The sequence below is a fragment of the Silene latifolia genome, chromosome 5 (genome assembly GCF_048544455.1).
Source record: "Silene latifolia isolate original U9 population chromosome 5, ASM4854445v1, whole genome shotgun sequence".
Lineage (NCBI taxonomy): Eukaryota > Viridiplantae > Streptophyta > Magnoliopsida > Caryophyllales > Caryophyllaceae > Silene > Silene latifolia.
The window spans coordinates 24,535,203-24,555,860 of NC_133530.1; the positions used below are offsets into that span (position 1 = coordinate 24,535,203).

At 38.9% G+C, this 20,658-nt stretch overlaps 2 protein-coding genes across 2 annotated transcripts; both read right to left on the reverse strand.

The window, feature by feature from the left end:
- Positions 1 to 2,818: 2,818 nt before the first annotated feature.
- Positions 2,819 to 3,805, reverse strand: LOC141655084 (uncharacterized). Its single transcript, XM_074462183.1, has one exon. The coding sequence runs from the start codon at positions 3,803 to 3,805 to the stop codon at positions 2,819 to 2,821; it is 987 nt and encodes a 328-aa protein (XP_074318284.1).
- A 14,066-nt stretch (positions 3,806 to 17,871) lies between these two features.
- LOC141656006 (putative DNA-directed RNA polymerase III subunit rpc6) lies at positions 17,872 to 18,631 on the reverse strand. Its single transcript, XM_074462975.1, has one exon. The coding sequence runs from the start codon at positions 18,614 to 18,616 to the stop codon at positions 17,906 to 17,908; it is 711 nt and encodes a 236-aa protein (XP_074319076.1). The 5' UTR covers positions 18,617 to 18,631; the 3' UTR covers positions 17,872 to 17,905.
- Between the last annotated feature and the right edge of the window lie 2,027 nt (positions 18,632 to 20,658).

The window sequence follows — 20,658 nt, forward strand, 5'->3', positions numbered from 1 at the left end:
TATAGTGCGGATAAAATTAACGGAAATAATGAATTTAATAGGAAAAAAAGAGAAATTAGTAAAAGAAACAATAATAACCACGGGAGTAGTGAACGTAATGATATTAACAAAGAATGTCGTGAAAGTAATAATATTAATAGCGGGGCAGTGAATGTGTCTCATAATTTGAAAATAAATTTTACATCTCATCATAATTACAAGATATGCTATAGAAAAATATATTACTAATAGTAAACGTGTGAGTTAGTCACCTCCAACATAGTAACAATAATTACAATGAGTAGTGAAATTATTAATATTAATGCGGCGATGGTGACAGAATAATAATAATTACGGCGGGAGTAGTGAAAGTAACAATGATTACGGGCAAGTAGTGATATGTTATTACTATTGTTTCATTAATAAGAGTAAAATATTAATAGCGGGAGTAGTGAATTTGTGTCAAAATTTATTTCGTCGTAGTTTTAGGATATGTTATAAAAAATATGTTAATGATAAATTTATGGGTATGGAACTGTAAGTAATTTTATTTAATGAAAAAAAAATTAATGGTAAGTAGAGGTAACCGGGCGAAGCCGGACACCAATACTAGTATATAATATTTGATAATTTTTTCGATTTGATTTGATGCATATATGTAATATATTTATATAAATATATAATTCTCTTAAAATTGCACGACTAAGTAGTAAAAGTAATTTCGTCAGTAAAGAAAAGAATTGTAGATACATTGAATATAGTTATATGATAGTAATCACTCATTTGAATAGTAAAAATAACAATATTATCAGCGAGATTAGTGTAAGTGATAGAAACAACAATGGGAGTAGTGAAATAATCAAATATTAATGCGGCAATAGTGAAAGTAACAATAATTACGGCGAGAGTAGTGAAATTATCAATATATATTAACGCGGCAGTAGTGACAGTAATAATAATTACGGCGGGAGTAGTGAAAGTAATAATGATTACGGGCAAGCAGTGAAATGTTATTACTATTGTTTCACTAATAAGAGTTATTAATAGCGGGAGTAGTGAATTTGTCTCAAAATTTATTTCATCTTAATTTTAGGATATATCATAGAAAAATATATTAATGATAAATTTATGGGTTATGCAACTTTATTAATTTTATTTAATGAAAAAAAAAATTAATGGTAAGTAAAGGTAGCCCGAGCGAAGCCGGGCACCAATACTAGTTTTAAGTGTTTGGGAACTCTTAAAATTTGGAATTGGAATTGACTCAATTCCTTATCAATTCCAAGCTGGTTAAAATTTGGGGTTCTCAAATACCTACCATATACTTGTCATTTCAATTCCATGACTTCTTAAGTTTTATTTTGTGACGAAAATTTCATCACGGTATTTTTATTTATGATATTTTTTCCGATGGCAAATATTTTTCGAGACAATATTTTGTTTTTTCAAATATAAAACATCCAATGGCCTCAACCCATATCCGTCTCGCCCAAATTCAATTCCAATTCCAATTCCACGTGTTTACCAAACACAATTTTGGAATGGGATTTGGAATTGAATTCAAACATTTCAATTTCTACAATTGAATTCATAAAAATGAAATCAATTCCGTGTTTCCAAACACTACCTAAGGTAATTCTTTGCCAATGTACTTTGTATGAGATGGTAGCTGTTGCAGGTTTCCTCGTCGTTTAAGAAACAAAATATCCTTCCAACATACGGAAGAGAGATTTTGAAAGAAATTATATCCAAACCCGCCTACCTCATTACCCCTCCCTTCCCTGTCCTTCACTTCCTAAAACTGTATCCAAACACACCCTTAAGCTGTTCTGGTCACTTGCACCTCTGTCCTTATCCAAGTTTTTATTTTTATTACGAGTTAGCTTATTACTTATTATTATACCTGTCTTTCTTGTCTCATGAAGGCACTGCCTTGTGTTAGAGACGACTTCCCTATTCTACGTAATTTAGCTAAACTGAAGATAGGCTGTTCTATGAATCCACATTTAACATTGCTGAGGTTGCTCAGAAATGCACCTAATCTGGAAGAGCTTATTTTTTCAGAGGTTAGCAACTGAACCGGGGACCTTGAGTACTTTCTGATTTCCGACACTTTGACATTCTTTGTTATGTCCTCCAGGGCATTTTTCCTGATGGCTTCAAGGATTATGACACGGTGCAACATGATTATTGGGGAAGAGGTCAAGTTGTTCCTTCTTGTTTGAAGACACACCTTAAGGTCATCGAGATTGAGTCTTTTGTTGGCTTGGATGAGGAACTAAGAATAGTTGAGTATTTTCTTAGCAACAGCCATGTTCTAGAACAATTGATCATATGCAAATGCGTGGGACGAAAAGAGAAGTTTAAAGTGAGGAAGCAGTTGAAGATGTTCGCAAAACGCTTGGATAAATCTGTAATGGTTAGGGTTCTGTAGAGTCTATCTTTCGTAGAGTTGGTAAATATTACTCGTACTATTTATCGGTAAAAGAATACCGAGTATATTCGAGTATATTTATAAGCACTCATAAAACGAAAATAAATTACGTAAGAGTTATTTGTGATCTCTAGCGGATCCGGATGTGCGTTTTAAAAGGGTCCTAGCATTTGTAATCTCGGGATGTGCGTTTTAAAAGGGTCCTAGCATTTGTAATCTCGGGTTGGATCGGATGTCCTGAAATTTTGGACAGTAATGGACCGGAAAGACTACAAACTTGTACATGTGTCTTGATCGTGTCTTTGCTATTATGCAATTTAGTTATCGAGATTTCGGAGTTTATCGCGACAAAATTTCTGGATTTTTTTTTTTTTTTTTTTTTTTGACAGCAACAAATAGTATAGCTTACAACAGAGCTTCCTCAGCAAGATTATGAGCTATCATATTCACTCCCCTAGGACAAAAGCTAAGAGAGCAACAGTGAAAATGAGACGCAATAGACTTAAAATCCTGGATAATGCAAGTAATAGACGCAATAGGCTTTTCCGCTCCGGCCACCTGCATAACCAAGACAAGGCAATCCGTAACCAATCTAACATGAAGATACCCTTCATCCAACGCCCATTTTAGCGCCTTGATAGCAGCCTGACCTTCAGCTTGCAGGGCAGAAGAGGCAAACGAGCGAGCATGCGCAGTATTCCTTAGGGTCCCATCACCATCCAACAAGCACCACCCCATGCCAGAACTTCTATCATCCCTCCAAGCAGCATCACACTTAACAGTGCAAATATTTTCGCACACAGGTCCACCAACAATCCAATAGGGAAATGAGTTTCTAATTCTCTTAGCTAGTTCAAAATCAGAAGAGAAGTCCAACAGAGGCGCTTGAAGGAGGCAAGCATCCTTATTGCACACAACCTCATTCATACACTGAATGTCTCCAAGAATAGAACTGAGGGCACCCATAGGCCAAGGGCGACGACTCCTGAAGACCATATCATTCCTACAACACCAAATTCTCCAAAGGGTAGCGATAAGGGGAAAAAGGAGGGAGGTAGGATCTGGGCCACTTAAGAAATACTTGACCCAGTTTATGACCCAAATCCTAACATCAATATCCACCCCCCCAGTGATTCTAATTCCTAAAGGGCAGCCAAACCAAAGAGCTTTTGCAAAGCAACAATCTCTGAAGAGGTGAGAAATAGATTCCACACAAGAAGGTAAGCCATCGCAGAGAGTACAAGAGGATCGCGAACTCATCTTGCGTTTGAGAAATTCAGAACCCACGGGAAGGGCATTAGCCATAAATTTCCATAAAAACACCCTTAGTTTGTTAGAAATAGGCAACTTCCAAAGCTTTGATTTGCAGAAAGCCACAATGGTTGGAGACATTCTAGAGCGATCGACTCGTGGCGAGTCCATCGGATAAGGCCTTAGCAGCATAGTAACCCGACTTGACAGTATAGACACCATGTTTTGAAAATTTCCAATAGAAGGAGTCATCCGAAGGTTGACACGGAATATAAGTTGCGAGGATTTTCCTTGTAACTTCCTCACCCGGATCAAAACCAAGAGAGGAAAGATCCCATTTTCTGTGATTATCGTAAAGGTCACCTACCAAGAGCGTGGAGTCAGTAGGAACATCCAGAGAATCCCCACAAATATCATGAAGACTATAACCCTCTATCCATTTACTCTTCCAAGCATTAAGACGAGATGGAGATCCAATTGACCAGGCAATATTGTTGTAGATAAGATCGGAACCCCAGACAAGGCTTTTGAGAGCCCATGACGACGCATGGGGAGCCTTCCAAATTACGGAAAAAAATATCATCTTGGATACCAAGCTTGGGACCAATCACCATACTAATAAGACTTCCTGGATCACATAAGATTCTCCAAGCGATTTTTGCAAGGAGGGCTTGATTAAAGCAACCAATATTGCGAAGACCAAGGCCCCCTTCTCCCACAGGCCTACTAAGGAAGTCTTTACTACACCAATGAATAGACTTATTAGTTCTAGTTCCACTCCACCAAAAATGCACCATCAAAGACTGAAACTTTGATGTTACACTTACCGGTATGCGAAATACCGATAGAGAGAAAAGGGATAGTGAAGATAGAACAGAACGAATAAGAGTCAGTTTACCAGCCGAAGAAAGAAGAATATTATTCCAGGAGGATAGCCTTCGCTTAGTTTTTTCGACAAGAAATTTAAATAGCTCCCTCTTAGAAGACCCAAAACTCGTTGGTAAGCCAAGATAGTTACCAAGATCATGCTTAGGAGTAAATTTAAATTCAGTCAAGCATTTTTTGACCATCATGAGTGAGCAATTTGGACTGAAAAGAATAGAGGACTTATCTTTATTAAGGCATTGTCCAGAGGCAGCACAATATTCATCGATAAGGTTCATAAGAAAGTCCAAATCTCCATAGTCACCACGTAAGAAGAAGAGTGAATCATCTGCAAACAGTAAGTGGGAGATTTCCGGACCATTCTTACATATCTTAATACCCTTAATGATATTAGAATCCTGGGCATAGAGAATCATTTGGGATAGTACTTCCGTACACAGCGCGAAAATATAAGGGGATAAAGGATCCCCTTGCCTAATCCCACAGCAAGGTTCAACATTTTCCATAGGAGCACCATTAATTAGGATTTCATAGGAAACAGTTTCAATAGTACTCATAATGAGATGAATCATAGAGCCTGGCAAATTCAAGTAAGAAAGCACCCCTCTTATGAAATTCCAGTTCAGTCTATCATAAGCTTTACTCATATCAGCCTTTAAAGCCATCATACTCTTCTTACCATAGCTCCTATGATTGATGACGTGAAGAATTTCTTGGGCAACAACAATATTATCCGCAATACTTCTATTTGGAACAAAGGCACTTTGAAATGGACTAACCAGATCATCCATAACCCCTTTTAACCTGTTAGCAATACACTTTGTGACAATTTTCATAATAACATTGCAGAGGCTAATCGGCCGAAAATCCCCAACTCTCTCAGGACAATCATTTTTTGGAATAAGGACAATAAAGGTTTTATTAAAGTCCTTAAGGACAGTACCCGAATTGAGAATATTGAGAGCTCCACGAATAACATCATCCTTAACAATAGCCCAATACTTCTGGTAGAAGGCCGCAGGAATCCCGTCAGGACCCGGAGATTTTAGGGGTCCCAATTGAAAAACAGCATGACGAACTTCATTTTTCGAGTATAAACGGCCCAACTTGGCTCTCTCCTCCATACCCACTTTACGCTTAAGATTATCAAATAAATAACCGTAATTATTTATGTAATCTTCAAAACACTCAGGCTCAGCATCAGACTTAAAGGTATTAGAGAAGTAAGTATTGAACAAGCCACCAATCTCCTTCATATCAAAAGTCCATTCATTAGACTCCTTCTTAATACCCAAAATAAGATTAGCACCAGATCGTCCTTTAACCCAATTGAAAAAATATTTGGTGCACGTGTCACCCTCACAATTCCATTTCAATTTTGCACGTTGACGCCAATAAGTGCCCGCGGCAATAGAGAATTCCATAAGCTTTTTATGACATGACTCATAGTTAATAATGTCACCACCATTCTCAATATCCAGAAGATAGGACTCCAGGTCTTGATCAAATGCACTCCACTTAAGACCCCATTCATCTTTCTTGTTACAAGCCCAGACTCTGAAAGCGTTGTTTATGCGGCGTAATTTTGATAAAAGAACATGAGAAGCATCACCATTATCTGTCCTTCCCCAGTTATCTTTAACCAGGCCACTACATTCGGCATGGTCAAAACACCAAGTCTCTAGTCTGTAACTTTTCTTCTTAGTATGAAGAATCATATTTGTATCAAGGATAATAGGTGCATGATCCGAAATTTGAATAGGCAGGTGTTTAATAAAAGTATTAGGGAAAAGAGAGAGCCAATCATTAGAAGCAAAGCCCTTATCAAGTCTTTCATAAATTCGATAAGGATTATCCCTATTATTACACCAAGTGAATCTAGGTCCCTTGAAGGGAATATCCATCAGACAGTGTAAATTCTTCCAGTAGGAAAATAAGTTTGCCCCTCTAATTAATTTATCACTACCACCTAACTTATCAGACGAGAATTCAACTTGGTTGAAGTCACCAAATAACAAGAAAGGTTTGTCGAAGGAGTTAAGATGGCAAGTGAAAGATTCCCATACAGCGCCCCGCTTAGAATGATCAGGTTCACCATAAACACAACACAGATACCACAAACTACCTTTACATTGATTAACCAAGAGGATAATAAGATTGCGGCTGGAAAAGACACATTCTATTTTACAACTACTTTTCCATCCAACCCACAGCCCCCCCTTTAGACCATCAGCATCATACCCGACTGACTCGAGAAAACCCATAGGGCGCAAAAGAACATCAACTGATCGTACATCACACTTAGTTTCAGAAAGGAAGACAAAGTCTAAATTATTATGAAACGACCTACAAATTGCTCTAATTTTAGGGATTGAAGGGGCAAGCGGATCATTAAGACCCCTACAATTCCAGGCTAACCCTTTCATGAAGACAAGTAGAGTTGAGACCACCGCATCCAGGCCACCCAACAGCAGAGCCCAACCTCGACTTCACCCTACCAAGCACATCTCATACGGAAACCCTTCAACCTTAAAACAGACACCAGCAAGACCACCACCTCCGGGTCAAAAAAACCAACCGAATCACCCAAGACAAGCCGCACACAACGCAAGAAAAACCCCATCATCCAGACTCCTCAATCCGAAAAGACTTACAATGACCCAACAAAAAACAGAAGATCCCAGTAAACGGCAGGAGCCATTTACACCAAACCTGCTACACAAAACTACCTCAGACAACTTGACAACACAAATGGCACAAAACCATCAAAGACCCGCCTAAAGACACCAAGATGGATCAAACCACTACAAAGCAACCCAAATCACCAAGGGGCACCTCCCAGGACCACCGCCAAACTAACAAACAAACAGACTTAACGGTAACAAACCAGGTTGAAACCAAATTAAAAAACCAGAGTGCACAACAGGTGGGGGAAATGGGGGGATCACCGTGTCGGACCCAAAAAAACCACTAAGGACAAAGCAGCGCAGACGGATGAGCACAACAGGTGGGGGAAATGGGGGGATCACCGTGTCGGACCCAAAGGCCGCCACTAAGGACAAAGCAGCGCAGACGGATGAGATAACTCATCGACAAACCCTGAAACTTAAGGCAAGGCAAACAACCCAGGGGTGGGGGGAATGGGGGGATCACCCCTTGATTGAAAGCGGACAACGGCGGTGACAAGACAAGGAACCGACGGGACTGGGACGATTAGAATGGAACACCACCCAGACATTCGAAGCAAAAGATCACACAAACCAACACCGAGACTAAAATAACAGCTCCAACCGTGAAGCGGGCAACGGAGCAAGAACCAGGCGCCATGAGAGGCAGCAGCAGGCCGGACCTCCAACGATCCACCCGAAGGACCAAGCAGGCGGGTCACAAATCAAATCAGAGGAGGAGAGATTCAGGGGTACCGATAATAAAGGGGAAATACCGAACACCGGAGATGGGACAGAACCGGCACATCTCAGGCGACGGAGCAGCGGCGAGGTGGCGACGACGGAAGCACATCGAAAGCGAAGGAGAAAGGGTAGAAAGGGTTAAAAGATATGAGATGTTTCAAATCGCCGGGGATAGGCAAAGGGACGGACCCATCCCCGGCGACTGGGTAGGGGAAGACGGAGGGCGGCCGGCTGGGGTGGTGGAGACGGCGGAGCAGAGAGACAAAATTAGGGTTTGCTTTTGTTAATATTTGGGGGAGAGCAGCTCTTATTTGTTTCTCTATTGGTGCACGCTAACAAATTGAGTGCTAAGTCGTAAATTTCTGGATTTTGAGGATGTATTTATAAAGAAACAACGTATATAGAGTTGCAATGACTGAATTCAAGATAAAGTCTCAAACCGCGATTTAATACCATGATTCGTATTTGTAAAACTTGTCGTTTACGTTTTATCAAAATAGTCATCAAGGAATAAAATTTTAGTTAATGATCTTCACCAAGACGGCAAGACACATGATTTGAGAAGAAATGTTGCCAACTGATGTTTTTATACAAAAACCATCAATAACTATAATTTCGATCTTAAATCTTCAAATAATCATTTTCGTTTTATTAAATTTTAAATCTCCATGAGGCAATCAATATGGAAACTTTTTTTTTTGCCAATGTCGAGTTTTAGTCCGGTACTGCTTACGTGAAGATTTTTAGCACAATGTAAGGGCCTATATTATGCATGAAAATCAAACTTGAAGAGGAAAAATTATTGTATTCTTTAGGAGAATCGTCCTCCTTAACAATAAGTCTCCCTTGTGACAGGTATATCCGTCACAAGCTTATGATGGGTCAAGTATCTTTCACTTGTGTAGATAAGACAAGTCTAGGGAATCACAAAGTATTTGTCTCTAACTACTCAAGTGGGTAATATTTAACCCGTGTTACCCGTCACAAGCTTGTGACAGACATGTCCGTCACAAATGAGAATTTGTGCCTTCTTAAAGGTTTAGATGTAAGGAGTACGGTCTTCCCAGAGTTCGGAGAACACAAATGTTTTCTAAAGAGTACCGTTTACCATGTGCAACAATTTAAAAACCTTCTTAATGCAAAGTGATAAAGTTAAAGAGTACCCCGTCAATTCTTTGTTTTTATTTAAAATAAACAATAGAGAGTAAGAAATACTTCCTCTATCCCTATTATTTATTAGGGTTTTTTGATAACTGCTACCACGAGTAAACTACTTTTTGAGAACTACTACCAAAGTAAAAAAAAAGTTTAAAATCTGCTACCATATTCATTGATTCGGTTAAAAGTCAGTACCAATTCATTAAACGAGGCTAAATGAATGAATCTCAGCCATTCACTTCAAATCTTTAGATTAAGTTATATTTTCTCTTCCTATTATACCATTCCCCTCTTCTTTATAACATTTTCCTCTTCCTTATAACACTACAATCTTCTACTCCATTAATCCATCTTCAATCTCTCCTTTATTTTTCTTATTTCATCAGGTAACATTTCCTTTCAAATCTATTCTTTCATTTTCTCTTTCAATCTCTTCTATCAGTTAACATTTCCTTTCAATTCATTCATTCTCAGCCCTTCTACTCCATCAACTCCCGTCGAATCAAGGGTAATGTAAAATTAGCATATTAAACAATGGGTTTATACAATTTTAGATAAAGAAAAGCTATCAACTTTCTAGAAAACAACCAATTGAATTAGTCAAATCTATGCAATCAACCGGGTTTAAAGTGATAACAAAGACAAAAGTTTAATTAAAGAAATCAATGGAACAAATTTCAATGAAATTAAAAAATCGAAAAATTAGGGTTTTATGGAATCTAATAAAGAATTCAATCATACAATCTAATAAACAAATAACTGAGGAAATCAATAAACATTATGAAATTTGTATTACTAAATTGAAGGTTGATTAAGAATAAAGAGTAAAATAGGAAAGGAAACCTGAGAATGAGTAGAAAGTGTCGCCAAATAAAGGGCTTTCCAGTTAAATAAACTGAAGTGAAGAAAGTGAATTTGTTAGGTTAAATTCTTCCAATGAGTAGATTAATTTGATAGAGTATGAGTGATGAAGTTGAAAATTAGAGTAATGAAGGTGAATTTGATATAGTAGAGTGATGAAGTTGAGGAGTTATGTGTCTGGGTAAGAAAAAGGGGAAAGGTTGAAGAAGGGGCAAATGTTAAATAAGGGGTAGTTTAGTCTTTTCATGTCAAAAATTGGGGCTCGGTGTGAATTGGTACTGACTTTTAACCGAACCAATGAATATGGTAGCAATTTTTAAACTTTTTTTACCTTGGTAGCAGTTCTCAAAAAGTGGTTTACTCGTGGTAACAGTTCTAAAAAAAACCCTATTTATTACAAAGACCAAAGAAATGAGAAATGAAGGGAAAAATATTGATAAAGTAATGTGTTATCTCACAAGTTCACCTGTTCAAATTCTAAACCTTATCAAAAACAAAAAAAATAGATAACAATTGACTCTCAAAATGAAAATAGTTACGAAGTAACAATTGACCGACATGTAGTATAAACCCTATCAAAGAAAATATTTGCCACTCATACCCCCCCGCTACTTTTACATCAAACTCCACCCTTTTCCACTCATACCACACTTATTTACATCCAATTAAGATCTTCTCTATTTCTTTCTCTCCATTTCCTCTCACAAACCCATTTAATAATATTTTTCCATCTACATCCTATTAAATCTTTATTTCCTTGCATAAATCTTGAATCGTTCGATATTAGCAGGATGCAATCCGACCCGTTGATAGGAAATCGCCTCTCCATTTCTTTTTAGGAAATGGAGAGGATCTTGACTATAACTCATTTACATCATACCCTATTACGTATTTACAATATTTTCCACCCAACTTCACCCTTCTTAATATTTGTGCAAAATACAAATAGGTAGAGTGGAGTTGAATGAAGTACTATAAGATATTTATAACCCCTTTCATCCATGAACATCAACCCTCATCACCAACAATAGAAGGTTTGTAGACAAACCTCTAAAAAGATGGACATGTCATCCTACAAACCTCTTGATGAACCTCTATTGTTAATGCCCTAACGGATTTATTTGTTGTTGGTAGGAGGATTGTAGATAAATTAGTTTGTAAATTATCTTATATGGCATAAGAACAAACCTCTTAGAGGTTCATCTATTGACAATGCCCTAACGAAAGGGTGAAAGCACATCCCCGAAAAGAGTGTGGATTTGAATGGTTTTACACTTCTGCTGTAAATTATTCATGTTTAGAAGGGTCGCGAACAATTTACTCCCTTTTTCAATCTTCCCTATTTCTCTTTTAAGACTATTTTTTTTAGGAAAACTAGTTGGCTACCCGGCGCGCGATGCGCGCCGTCCCCCAAGATATTTTTATCGTTTACGTTTTAAATGCATAGTAACGAATCTTGATTTGATTTGGTTATCTATAAATTTTGATTGGCGATCACAATGAAAATATTGTCGTTATAATCTTTTGGAAGTTTGAATCGATTGCAAACAAGATCGCATTTGTAAATATTTCGTATCTAACTTTGTTGGGAACATGAATATACGATTTGGTTCGGTTGTTTGTACATGTTGAGTGCCGATCATAATGAAACTCTTGTTGTTATATTATTTTGATGGTTGAATCGATTGCAAACAAATTTATAACCATTCGTAAATAATCTGTATTTAACTTTGTTGAGAGCATGAATATCCGAATATAGCTACACCTTTTGTTTAGATGATTAACTGTTAAAGAACACAATTACATGAAATACATAGACATTAGTATTATATTGTATTTTGCGGAGTAACGTAAACATCACACCTCCTTCTCCCCTTCCTCCTCATACTAATCGCTCTTCTCCCTTTAGCCCTCCTTACTCCTCCTCTTCCTTCTCCTTTTCCACAACCTTCATCACCCCTCTACTTTGTCATTCTATTTATCTCCATCTTTTCTCTTCAACGCCGTCGCATTTTAATCCACCTTTTTTTTTTCAACCTCGTAGTCCTCCTTCCTTTTCCCCTTTCTCCTTCCTTGTACCTTCTATGTTTCCGCGACATTTTCTTAGATGGCTAATTCCTTTTAAGCTTGCAATTTGGTTTGTGTTTTTATCGTGTTTTCGGCTAGCTATATTCATTAGGAGTGTGTTTAGTCTTATTTGGACAAAATGTGAGAGTAATCTATAGAATTAGGATCATTCAATTAGCATAGTACACCCATCAACTTAGTCCTACTCCCCTTGCCCCCTTCTTCCTTCACTCCCTTATTCTCTTCTTGGCCCCATTTCATTTCCTTCTCACTTTTCTCTTTAATGTTACCGCCTCCTCATCCTCGACCTCTTGTCATTCAGATCCTTCAATTTCCATCTTTATAGCTCCTTTTCTTTCCCCGTACTCTCTTTCTCGACCTTCATACATCTCCCATAGCTTCATCCTCCCTTATACCTTTCATGTCTCTTATTACCTCTTATATATATCCTCCATTTCCCCTCCTCCTTCACTTGCTCTTATAATATTAATCCTCCCATTTTCTTCGTACTATTCCTCCATATATTCCCTTTTTCTCATCCCTCTCCCTCCCTCTTTTTGTTTTCTCTTATCTTTCACATCCTTCTATTTCCCTCTCCCTACCTCTTATTCTTTCCCCTAGTTCTCTTCCCCGGCCTCCATACCTTCCCCTTTCTCACATCCTTAGTCTCCTCCTTCCTCTTTTCCTCCTACAATTTGTCCGACTCCCCTTCGCTCTTCCTCTTTCTCTTCTTGGCCCCATTCCATACCCCCTTCTCCTCGTTCTCTTCTTTCCCCCCCTTTTTTTTCTCTTAAACATTGCCACTTTATAATCTTATTATTGTCTTGTGAGTATTAGCAACATAACGACCATTTACAATGTGGGCACGTCAATTTTTGGTCACCTTAGACTACAAATAGTTAATCTTTTTTTTTTGTTGGGTGCGGGTTTGTGCTACACTTAGAAGGCAATTAAGGTAGTATATTTATAGTGAAAGATGTGCTGAACTTTATTTGATGCTACTTGTAATTTTTTCCTACTTGTGTCCTTGGAAGATTTAATTTTAATAAAGTGGATATTACAAGGATTCTTTCCCTAGATTTGGCCAAACAAAGCATAGAAGAATCAAATATTTGATGGCGGGTAAATTTATTTGTACCAGTGAATATAGCGGGCGTAGTGCCCAGTTTGGCTAAATGGTAACCTCTCCCTTTCATCCTCGTGGTCCTCCTCTTTAACTTTCCCATTCCCCCTCCCTTATACCTTCCATGTGCCTTATCATCCCCTTATATATCATCTGTTTCCCCTCCTCTTCCACATTTTCTTTTAGTACACCTCTCCCATTTTTTTCCTCATACTACTCCTCCCTATCTTCCCATTATTTCTCATCCCCACCTTCCTCGTTTACCTTCCTCTTATCATCCACAACCTTCTATTTCCCTTTCTCTACCTCATCTTCTTTCCCCTTACTTTCTTTCTCCACCTTCATCCCTTTCCTCTTCCTCCTCCCTTATAGTTTTCATGTGAGTAAGTCCCTCTTGGTAACTCTTTTCCTCTACATTGCGTTAGAATTTTTATCCCCTTAATATTGTTCATATAAAGATTGTAACGGGTGGCTTAAAAATCGTATATATTGTATTATGTCGTTTCCTAATTAACATGGATTGTTGTTAAGGCGTACTCTATTTTTATATACATAAAGCACTTAAAGCCTGAAACTTCTCATGTCTGAATTTCACGTCTAAATTTACCTCCAAACTTCACATGTCTGAATTTCATAGACCGCATACCTAACTTCAATCACAACCCAAACAAGCAACATCGTCGGTTGTTGTAAACTATTAACTAACAAACGTCGGCTTAAACCTAGGCACATTGGCTTCTGTTTGACCGTATTTTTTAGCTCGTATTAAAGATGAACCCTAGGAACAACTCTTGTTTGATTGTTTATTAGCGCATACTCCCTCTATAATACTACGGTTTTATGAGTCTCTGGGTACTCTATCGAGTGGGCCTTACTCTGTCGAGTAAGGGTGTGTTGCGATTTAAAATAGTTTCTGACCTGTTGGGTACTCGATCGAGTAGCCTTGATACTCGATCGAGTAGGCGACACTCGATCGAGTACCTCAGTTACTCGATCGAGTAGCCGGTTTATGGGGGGATGATTTATCGGGTTTTGTTAATAATGCGATTTAATATATAAACACCTCCGTCACTTTCATAATACACTTTTACAAACCTAATTACTTTCAAAAGAGAAAACAATCTACGTACTTCGCATTCATCGCATTATTGGCAAATCCCGAAGCTTGGAAGGTCGGAATTCACCTTTCTTTACATCTTTGTGATCCTTGCGTCGAGGGTAAGATCTACGTACTGTTTTTATGGTATTTTGTTAAAGTTAGTTAAACCCTAATTTGGGGATTTGGGGGTTTCGTTGTCTTTCTTGATTGGTAGTAATTGTATGATCATATGTTAGGAGGAGGATTCGTAGAAGAGGCCTTTTGATAACAACTGTTGAGATCATCTGACTGTATTGTATTCCAGGTAGGGTTTTCCCTACTCAGTATTAGTCCCATAATGTGTTGGTTGTGATTTGTGATTGTTGAATATTACCATACTCGTATTGTGACGGTTGTTGGATTTGGTTGTTGATAGTAGTTGTGATTGATTGTATCTGTCTGTGTTCTTCGGGGTGCGTCCCTGGCTGAGTGGAGTCACTTGCGGGAGTGGCTTCACGCCCATTATTCGCCTTCTGTGGAACCCGCCACAGAAGGGATGTGCACATTAATGGATTTGGGTTTATCGCTCGATGGAGATGAGCAGGGCTTAGGTGGGAACGACTGCGGTCCCCCACTGGCGGTGAGGAGTAGCCTGTTGTGATGGGTACTCTGGCAGGGCTACACACTTTAGTGTGTAGTCAGTATTGTGGAGTTGATGATGGAGTTTGGGGTATATCTATGACGAATGAGCTGTGTTGTTTGTTGTATCGTTGAATTATATAAATTGTGTGATTAGTACTGACCCCGTTTATTGTTTTAAAAACTGTGGTGATCCATGCGGGGATGGTGAGCAGTTATTGAGTAGGTATGAGTAGAGATACATGGGCTAGCTGGGATGTGTCACCTTCAGATGATAGAGTCTTCCGCTGTAGCTTGAGTAGTTTGTCAGACTTTTCAGTTAGTTGTTTAGACAGTTGTTTTGAGAATATGTAACCCGTATTTTGGGCATTTGGTTTTGGATTGTACTCATTCACTAAACTTATACTATTTAAATGTTGTTTCGTTATTGTCTTATGATATCATTGCCTCGGGAAACCGAGATGGTGACATCTCTATACCTAAGTGGTCCTGGTAAGGCACTTGGAATATGGGGTTTTACACCCTCTGTCCTGGTTAACTGCTGTCCTTTGATTTTGGCACACAAAGACCTAAGAAAGAGGAATGGGACAATTACTAAATGTTTATGAATGACCCTCGTATAATTGCGTTGAAATTGTACAAAATAATTGCTAAACCACAAATTCACAATGACATGTTTTCGTGTCATCATGTTCAATAGGAACATTGTAATGATTTTAGACGATCCCTTTACAAATATTCAATTTGTACAGCGTATGTGATATTAATTTTCTGTAATTGTCAGTGGCGACATTTATAACGGGTCAAAAGTGAAGCAATCTTCTCGCACACATTAGTATCGACATTTATAAAAAAGCGAAGAAATATTCTTGCATATAATTAAAATCGATAACTCAACATACTCTTTTATTTATATAAAGTCCTTCAAGATATCAAACAATACAAATTTGAGACATGGAGTATGTGTAAATGCAAATGACACGACTTATCGTGTTAGGCATACTATACATGCAACTTCTTAGTTATGACCTCCATCATTTCCGTAACCACCGTTGTCTCCATAACCACCTCCGTAGTTACCGCCATAACCACCTCCATAATGGCTTCCATAACCATTCCCGTAACCACCTCCCTTGTTACCGCTTCCATAGCCACCATTGTACCCATTTCCATAGCCATTTTCGTAGCCATTCCCATAGCCACCATTGTACCCATTGCCATAGCCATTTCCGTAGCCATGACCAGAATCACTTCCTCCATAACCGCCTTTATAGTCTTAACCAGAACCACTTCCTCCATAACCGCCTCCATAGCCGTTTTTATAACCGTCATTTCCATATCCTCCTCCGTAGTTTCCTCCATAACCACTGCCCCCACTATGACCACCATCCCCACCTCCGCCATAATACCCTTCAGTACTCAACGCACTGTCTTTCTCTTTCTCTGCAACATATGTTCCCTTAGCTTATCCGAGATACATCACTGCAATCGACAACAAAAAACAGAACTCGGCGAAAACTCTCGAAAACTTCCCCATGATTTACGCTCACTCAACCACAAATGCCAGTCCTTACTCAGTACCTCTAAAGTTCTCGTGTATTCATCATTCACCTGCACACAAATTAAACTTTAGTTACCAAACTATACAGGGGAAAAATGATAGATACTCCTATTACATGTATACAAATTGTGTCACAAATTAAACTTTAGTTACCTGTACACAAATTGTGTCAATTTATACCAAAAAGCTAACAAATGGCCAGAAAATAAACACAAAAATTCACATAAATAACATAAAGATATAACTTCCCCCCCCCCCCCCCCCCCCCCCCCCAAAAAAAAAACTTTATAATCTAATCTCTAACTCATAAGCAACCCAAAACTCTAAATTTACTTGTATTAGCGCCAAGACTAATTGTATATACAACCACCAAGTCAAATTATATTCAGCTAACTTACCAAGAACGAACAGCGGCAGATTACAAACTAAGAGTACATGACAGAGCTAACTTACCATAAGGGCAGCAGAACGACAAAATGCTGCTCCGTTGGCATTTGTATCAGCATGTTCATTATATTCAACTTCCAATAAACTGGCTTTCAGCTGTCGCCATTCAAATCTAATGGTGTAGCAGAAACTGACCACTGACTGTTGTCACTTACAAACAAAAGATTGAGAATTAGGATATTAAAACAAGCTAATATTGCTAATTTAATCTACAACAATGTAAAATATGGAAGACACTGAGCAAAGTTGTAACAAAAGACAGCATAAGAGATACTTGAGGGTAAAAAAACACACAGATCACCTGATATATAGGGGCCATGCCATTTAGTGGAAATTGGCATGGCTCTCTTCCAAATGACCTCATGTTTACAGATGTTTACAGTAAAAGGCTGCAGAAACAACATTAAAAACAATAACAGTAAGCATACAACTAACAGCAGAAGCGAACCCTGACCATAAATAAATATATACCAAGAAGCGAACCTTGCCTAGAAACAAGGATTCATTATTAACTATTTCGGTTTGGCAACTACCGGTTATCGTAAAACATAATTTTCCTCATGAATGACCATGCCCAAAACAAATAATATAGTCCCCCCGTCCCAATCACACATGAGATCATTACCGTACTCTCTAAAAGCCTATACTAAAGATTACAAAACGAAAGAAAGTAAAAGGAAGCATACGTGATAAGAGCAACTCAACTGTCAAAAGTTCAAGGTCTCCGACCATTTGGTGTAATGTACACAAGTTGCTGGAGAGAGATAATGCCATTACGATTACACAGGTTAAAGCGTTGGCAAGTGCCACAAGGTATCGAAACCAAACCAAGCGTTGGCAAATTAATTCCTGTAGGCATTTCAAAGAGGAGCATTCTTCACCTCAGTCACAAGATTCCTTACATAAATATTGATATCATAGGCGGTCAAGTATAACAACTACTCCATACAAACTCACTACACGACGAAGAAGGGGGAAAGGAAACATAAGTGATAAAGAAGCAACTCAACTGTCAGAAGTCCAACTTCGCCAACCAATTGGTGTAATATTCACAAGTTGTTGGAGAGATAATACCATTAGGATCACACTGGTTAACGTGTTGACAAGCATCACAAGGTATCGAAGCCAAAGCCCCCGCCTTTTTCTGCTTCGACCTAATCTTATAACACTCTACACCAAATGGAATGGAAACAAACTCTCCTAAACCATTGCTTTTCACTTTAAAAGCAGTGTTCTCCAAGCACAAAGTATGGAGCACTTGCTTGATATGGTCGATGTTGAGCTCAAGCTGAAGACCACCCGACTTCTTAATAGCATTGAGAATTCCATCAGCAGTAGCAACCTTTTGTTTACTAATGATCCCTTTACACGCCTTCCTAAGATTCTCAATCATATCGACATCAAAAACCCCGTCTTGATACCAGACACCGCCAGTGAGCTCAGTTGAAGGCTCAAACTCCTTCGCCATGAGACGCTTCTTCCCTTTGGCTTGAACATCAGGCACCTCTTTGATATAACCCTTGCCTATAAGGGACTTAACACAGTTATCAACTACCTTAAGGTTGTCACAATTCAACTCTCTCCGAATGTTGCCCTTCCATATTCCCATATTGCCCTTGCTACGGATCAATTCGAACATGGCTTTCTCATCCGGGGTTAGCTCCTTTGCATCTGACCCAGGCCGCTTTCGCTTCATACCCAATGTCCCTCCCCTGAAACTCATCTCTTCTGATAATACTGTTAACCAAACTTTTTGCACACATTTGCAGGATGAATTCGAGACTTTATGCCAAGAAACACAGGTATGCTAACCAATACATCTGCGATTATTATGGCTTTGTTAATTTAAGGTACTTATTTAATTTTTTGGATGACATAATTGTACAAAATTTCATACATTTTTTACTATTTAAGAATATGCTGATAAGTCCCCAAGGCAACATATTGCTTTACGTTGTACGCGGTGATCAAATAACATCTGTTCGAGTCCACAGTAAGATAGTAAACCCTGTGAGGTTGGAGCATGGTTATACCAAGTCATAGCTAAGATGCATACTGAGGCTTGTCAAAAAGGTTGATGAAAATACAAAAGGATAGTTTATGCAGTACCACTTCTACCTCTCTACTGTAAACTGTAACTAATGCTACTGACAGACAATCTGGGAATGGAAACAAGGTTTGGCTTACACAGTTACACATAGCTTGGTTTTGTATTACTCCATACTTAGTAAGGTGCTTTGAGGGCCATGGACATGTGCCTCACACAGTGGGTGAAAAGATTCCAGTACTCTTGCTATTGGGTTTTGGGCATTGACATATTTATGGATATTAATGTCGGTCGGTGTTAGAAGATGACTTAAAATTGCTACTTACATAGTTACATGAATTAAGACATGCCTATTATTTACAATATATGTTGCAGAATGTCCAGTCTTACTTTGGTAGGAGAAACTACTGAATGAGTTATTAGTAAGGACTAAGGCGAAGGAGGTCAATCATTTCTTATTCCTAGCTTATTTACTATTCATTAGAAATTTACTATTCATTAGTGAATAGTATCTACTCTTGCTCACTTGAGTTAATAGTAAGGCGAGGATTAAGACTATTTTTCTATCTTCCCCTTTCTTTTTTTTGTTATGCGCGGAAGCGTGAATATCTCGTGTTGGGCTTCTGCTGCATATGTGTCCACAACTCATAATAGTACGATATTGTCCGCTTTGGGCCAAGCCCTCACGGATTTACTCTTGGGCTCCTTCCCAAAAGGCCTCGTACTATTATATTTAGTGGGTACTTATAAAGATGAGTTTTCACCTTTACACTACCGATGTGGGACATGAGTTTGCACCATAACAATCCTCCCCTCAAACCAAGGACTATCATCTTGACTCAGACCTTGACCTCCATGGAGAACTCCCCACACCATGCAGCCCCATCACCTAGACACTCGCATCACCAAGTCTTGATAACCTCCCCTTAAACGACACACCATGTATCTTATGGGTATCTTGACTCAGACCTTGACCTTCATGGAGAACTCCCCACACCATGCAGCCCCATCACCTAGACACTCGCATCACCAAGTCTTGATAACTTCCCCTTAAACGACACACCATGTGTCTCATGGGGCTTGTGCTACACTTGCGTACCAAACTCCTCTGCATCCAATATACCCTGGACTGGGTCCGTATCCAGTGCCTCAGTGCGTCACCCCGGAAACGCCATTGGACTTACCATGTACCGCTTTTGTTGCCTCCATTAAGCCTCAGCCCACCTCGTCGGGTCGCTGACGATCTTCTCTTGGACGGCCCTGCTGTCTCAACGATGTAAGACCATGTCGCTTCTCGCGAACATATTAGCTCTCCCTCGAGCTATAAGAATTCCACGCCTTATAGTGTACGTCCACCTTCAAGTCTTGGCCCGATGAATCTCTGTGTCTAGCCCAAGTCGAACCTTTCTCTGTGTCTAGCCCAAGTCGAACCTTGGGCTCTGATACCACTTGTTGTGCGGAAGCGTGAATATCCTTCTGTGTTGGGCCTCTACTGCATCTGTGTCCATTGTCCATAATAGTACGATATTGTCCGCTTTGGGCCAAGCCCTCACGGATTTACTCTTGGGCTCCTTCCCAAAAGGCTTCTGCTATTATATTTAGTGGGTACTTATAAAGATGAGTTTTCACCTTTACACTACCGATGTGGGACATGAGTTTGCACCCTAACAATACTCCCCTCAAACCAAGGACTATCATCTTGACTCAGACCTTGACCT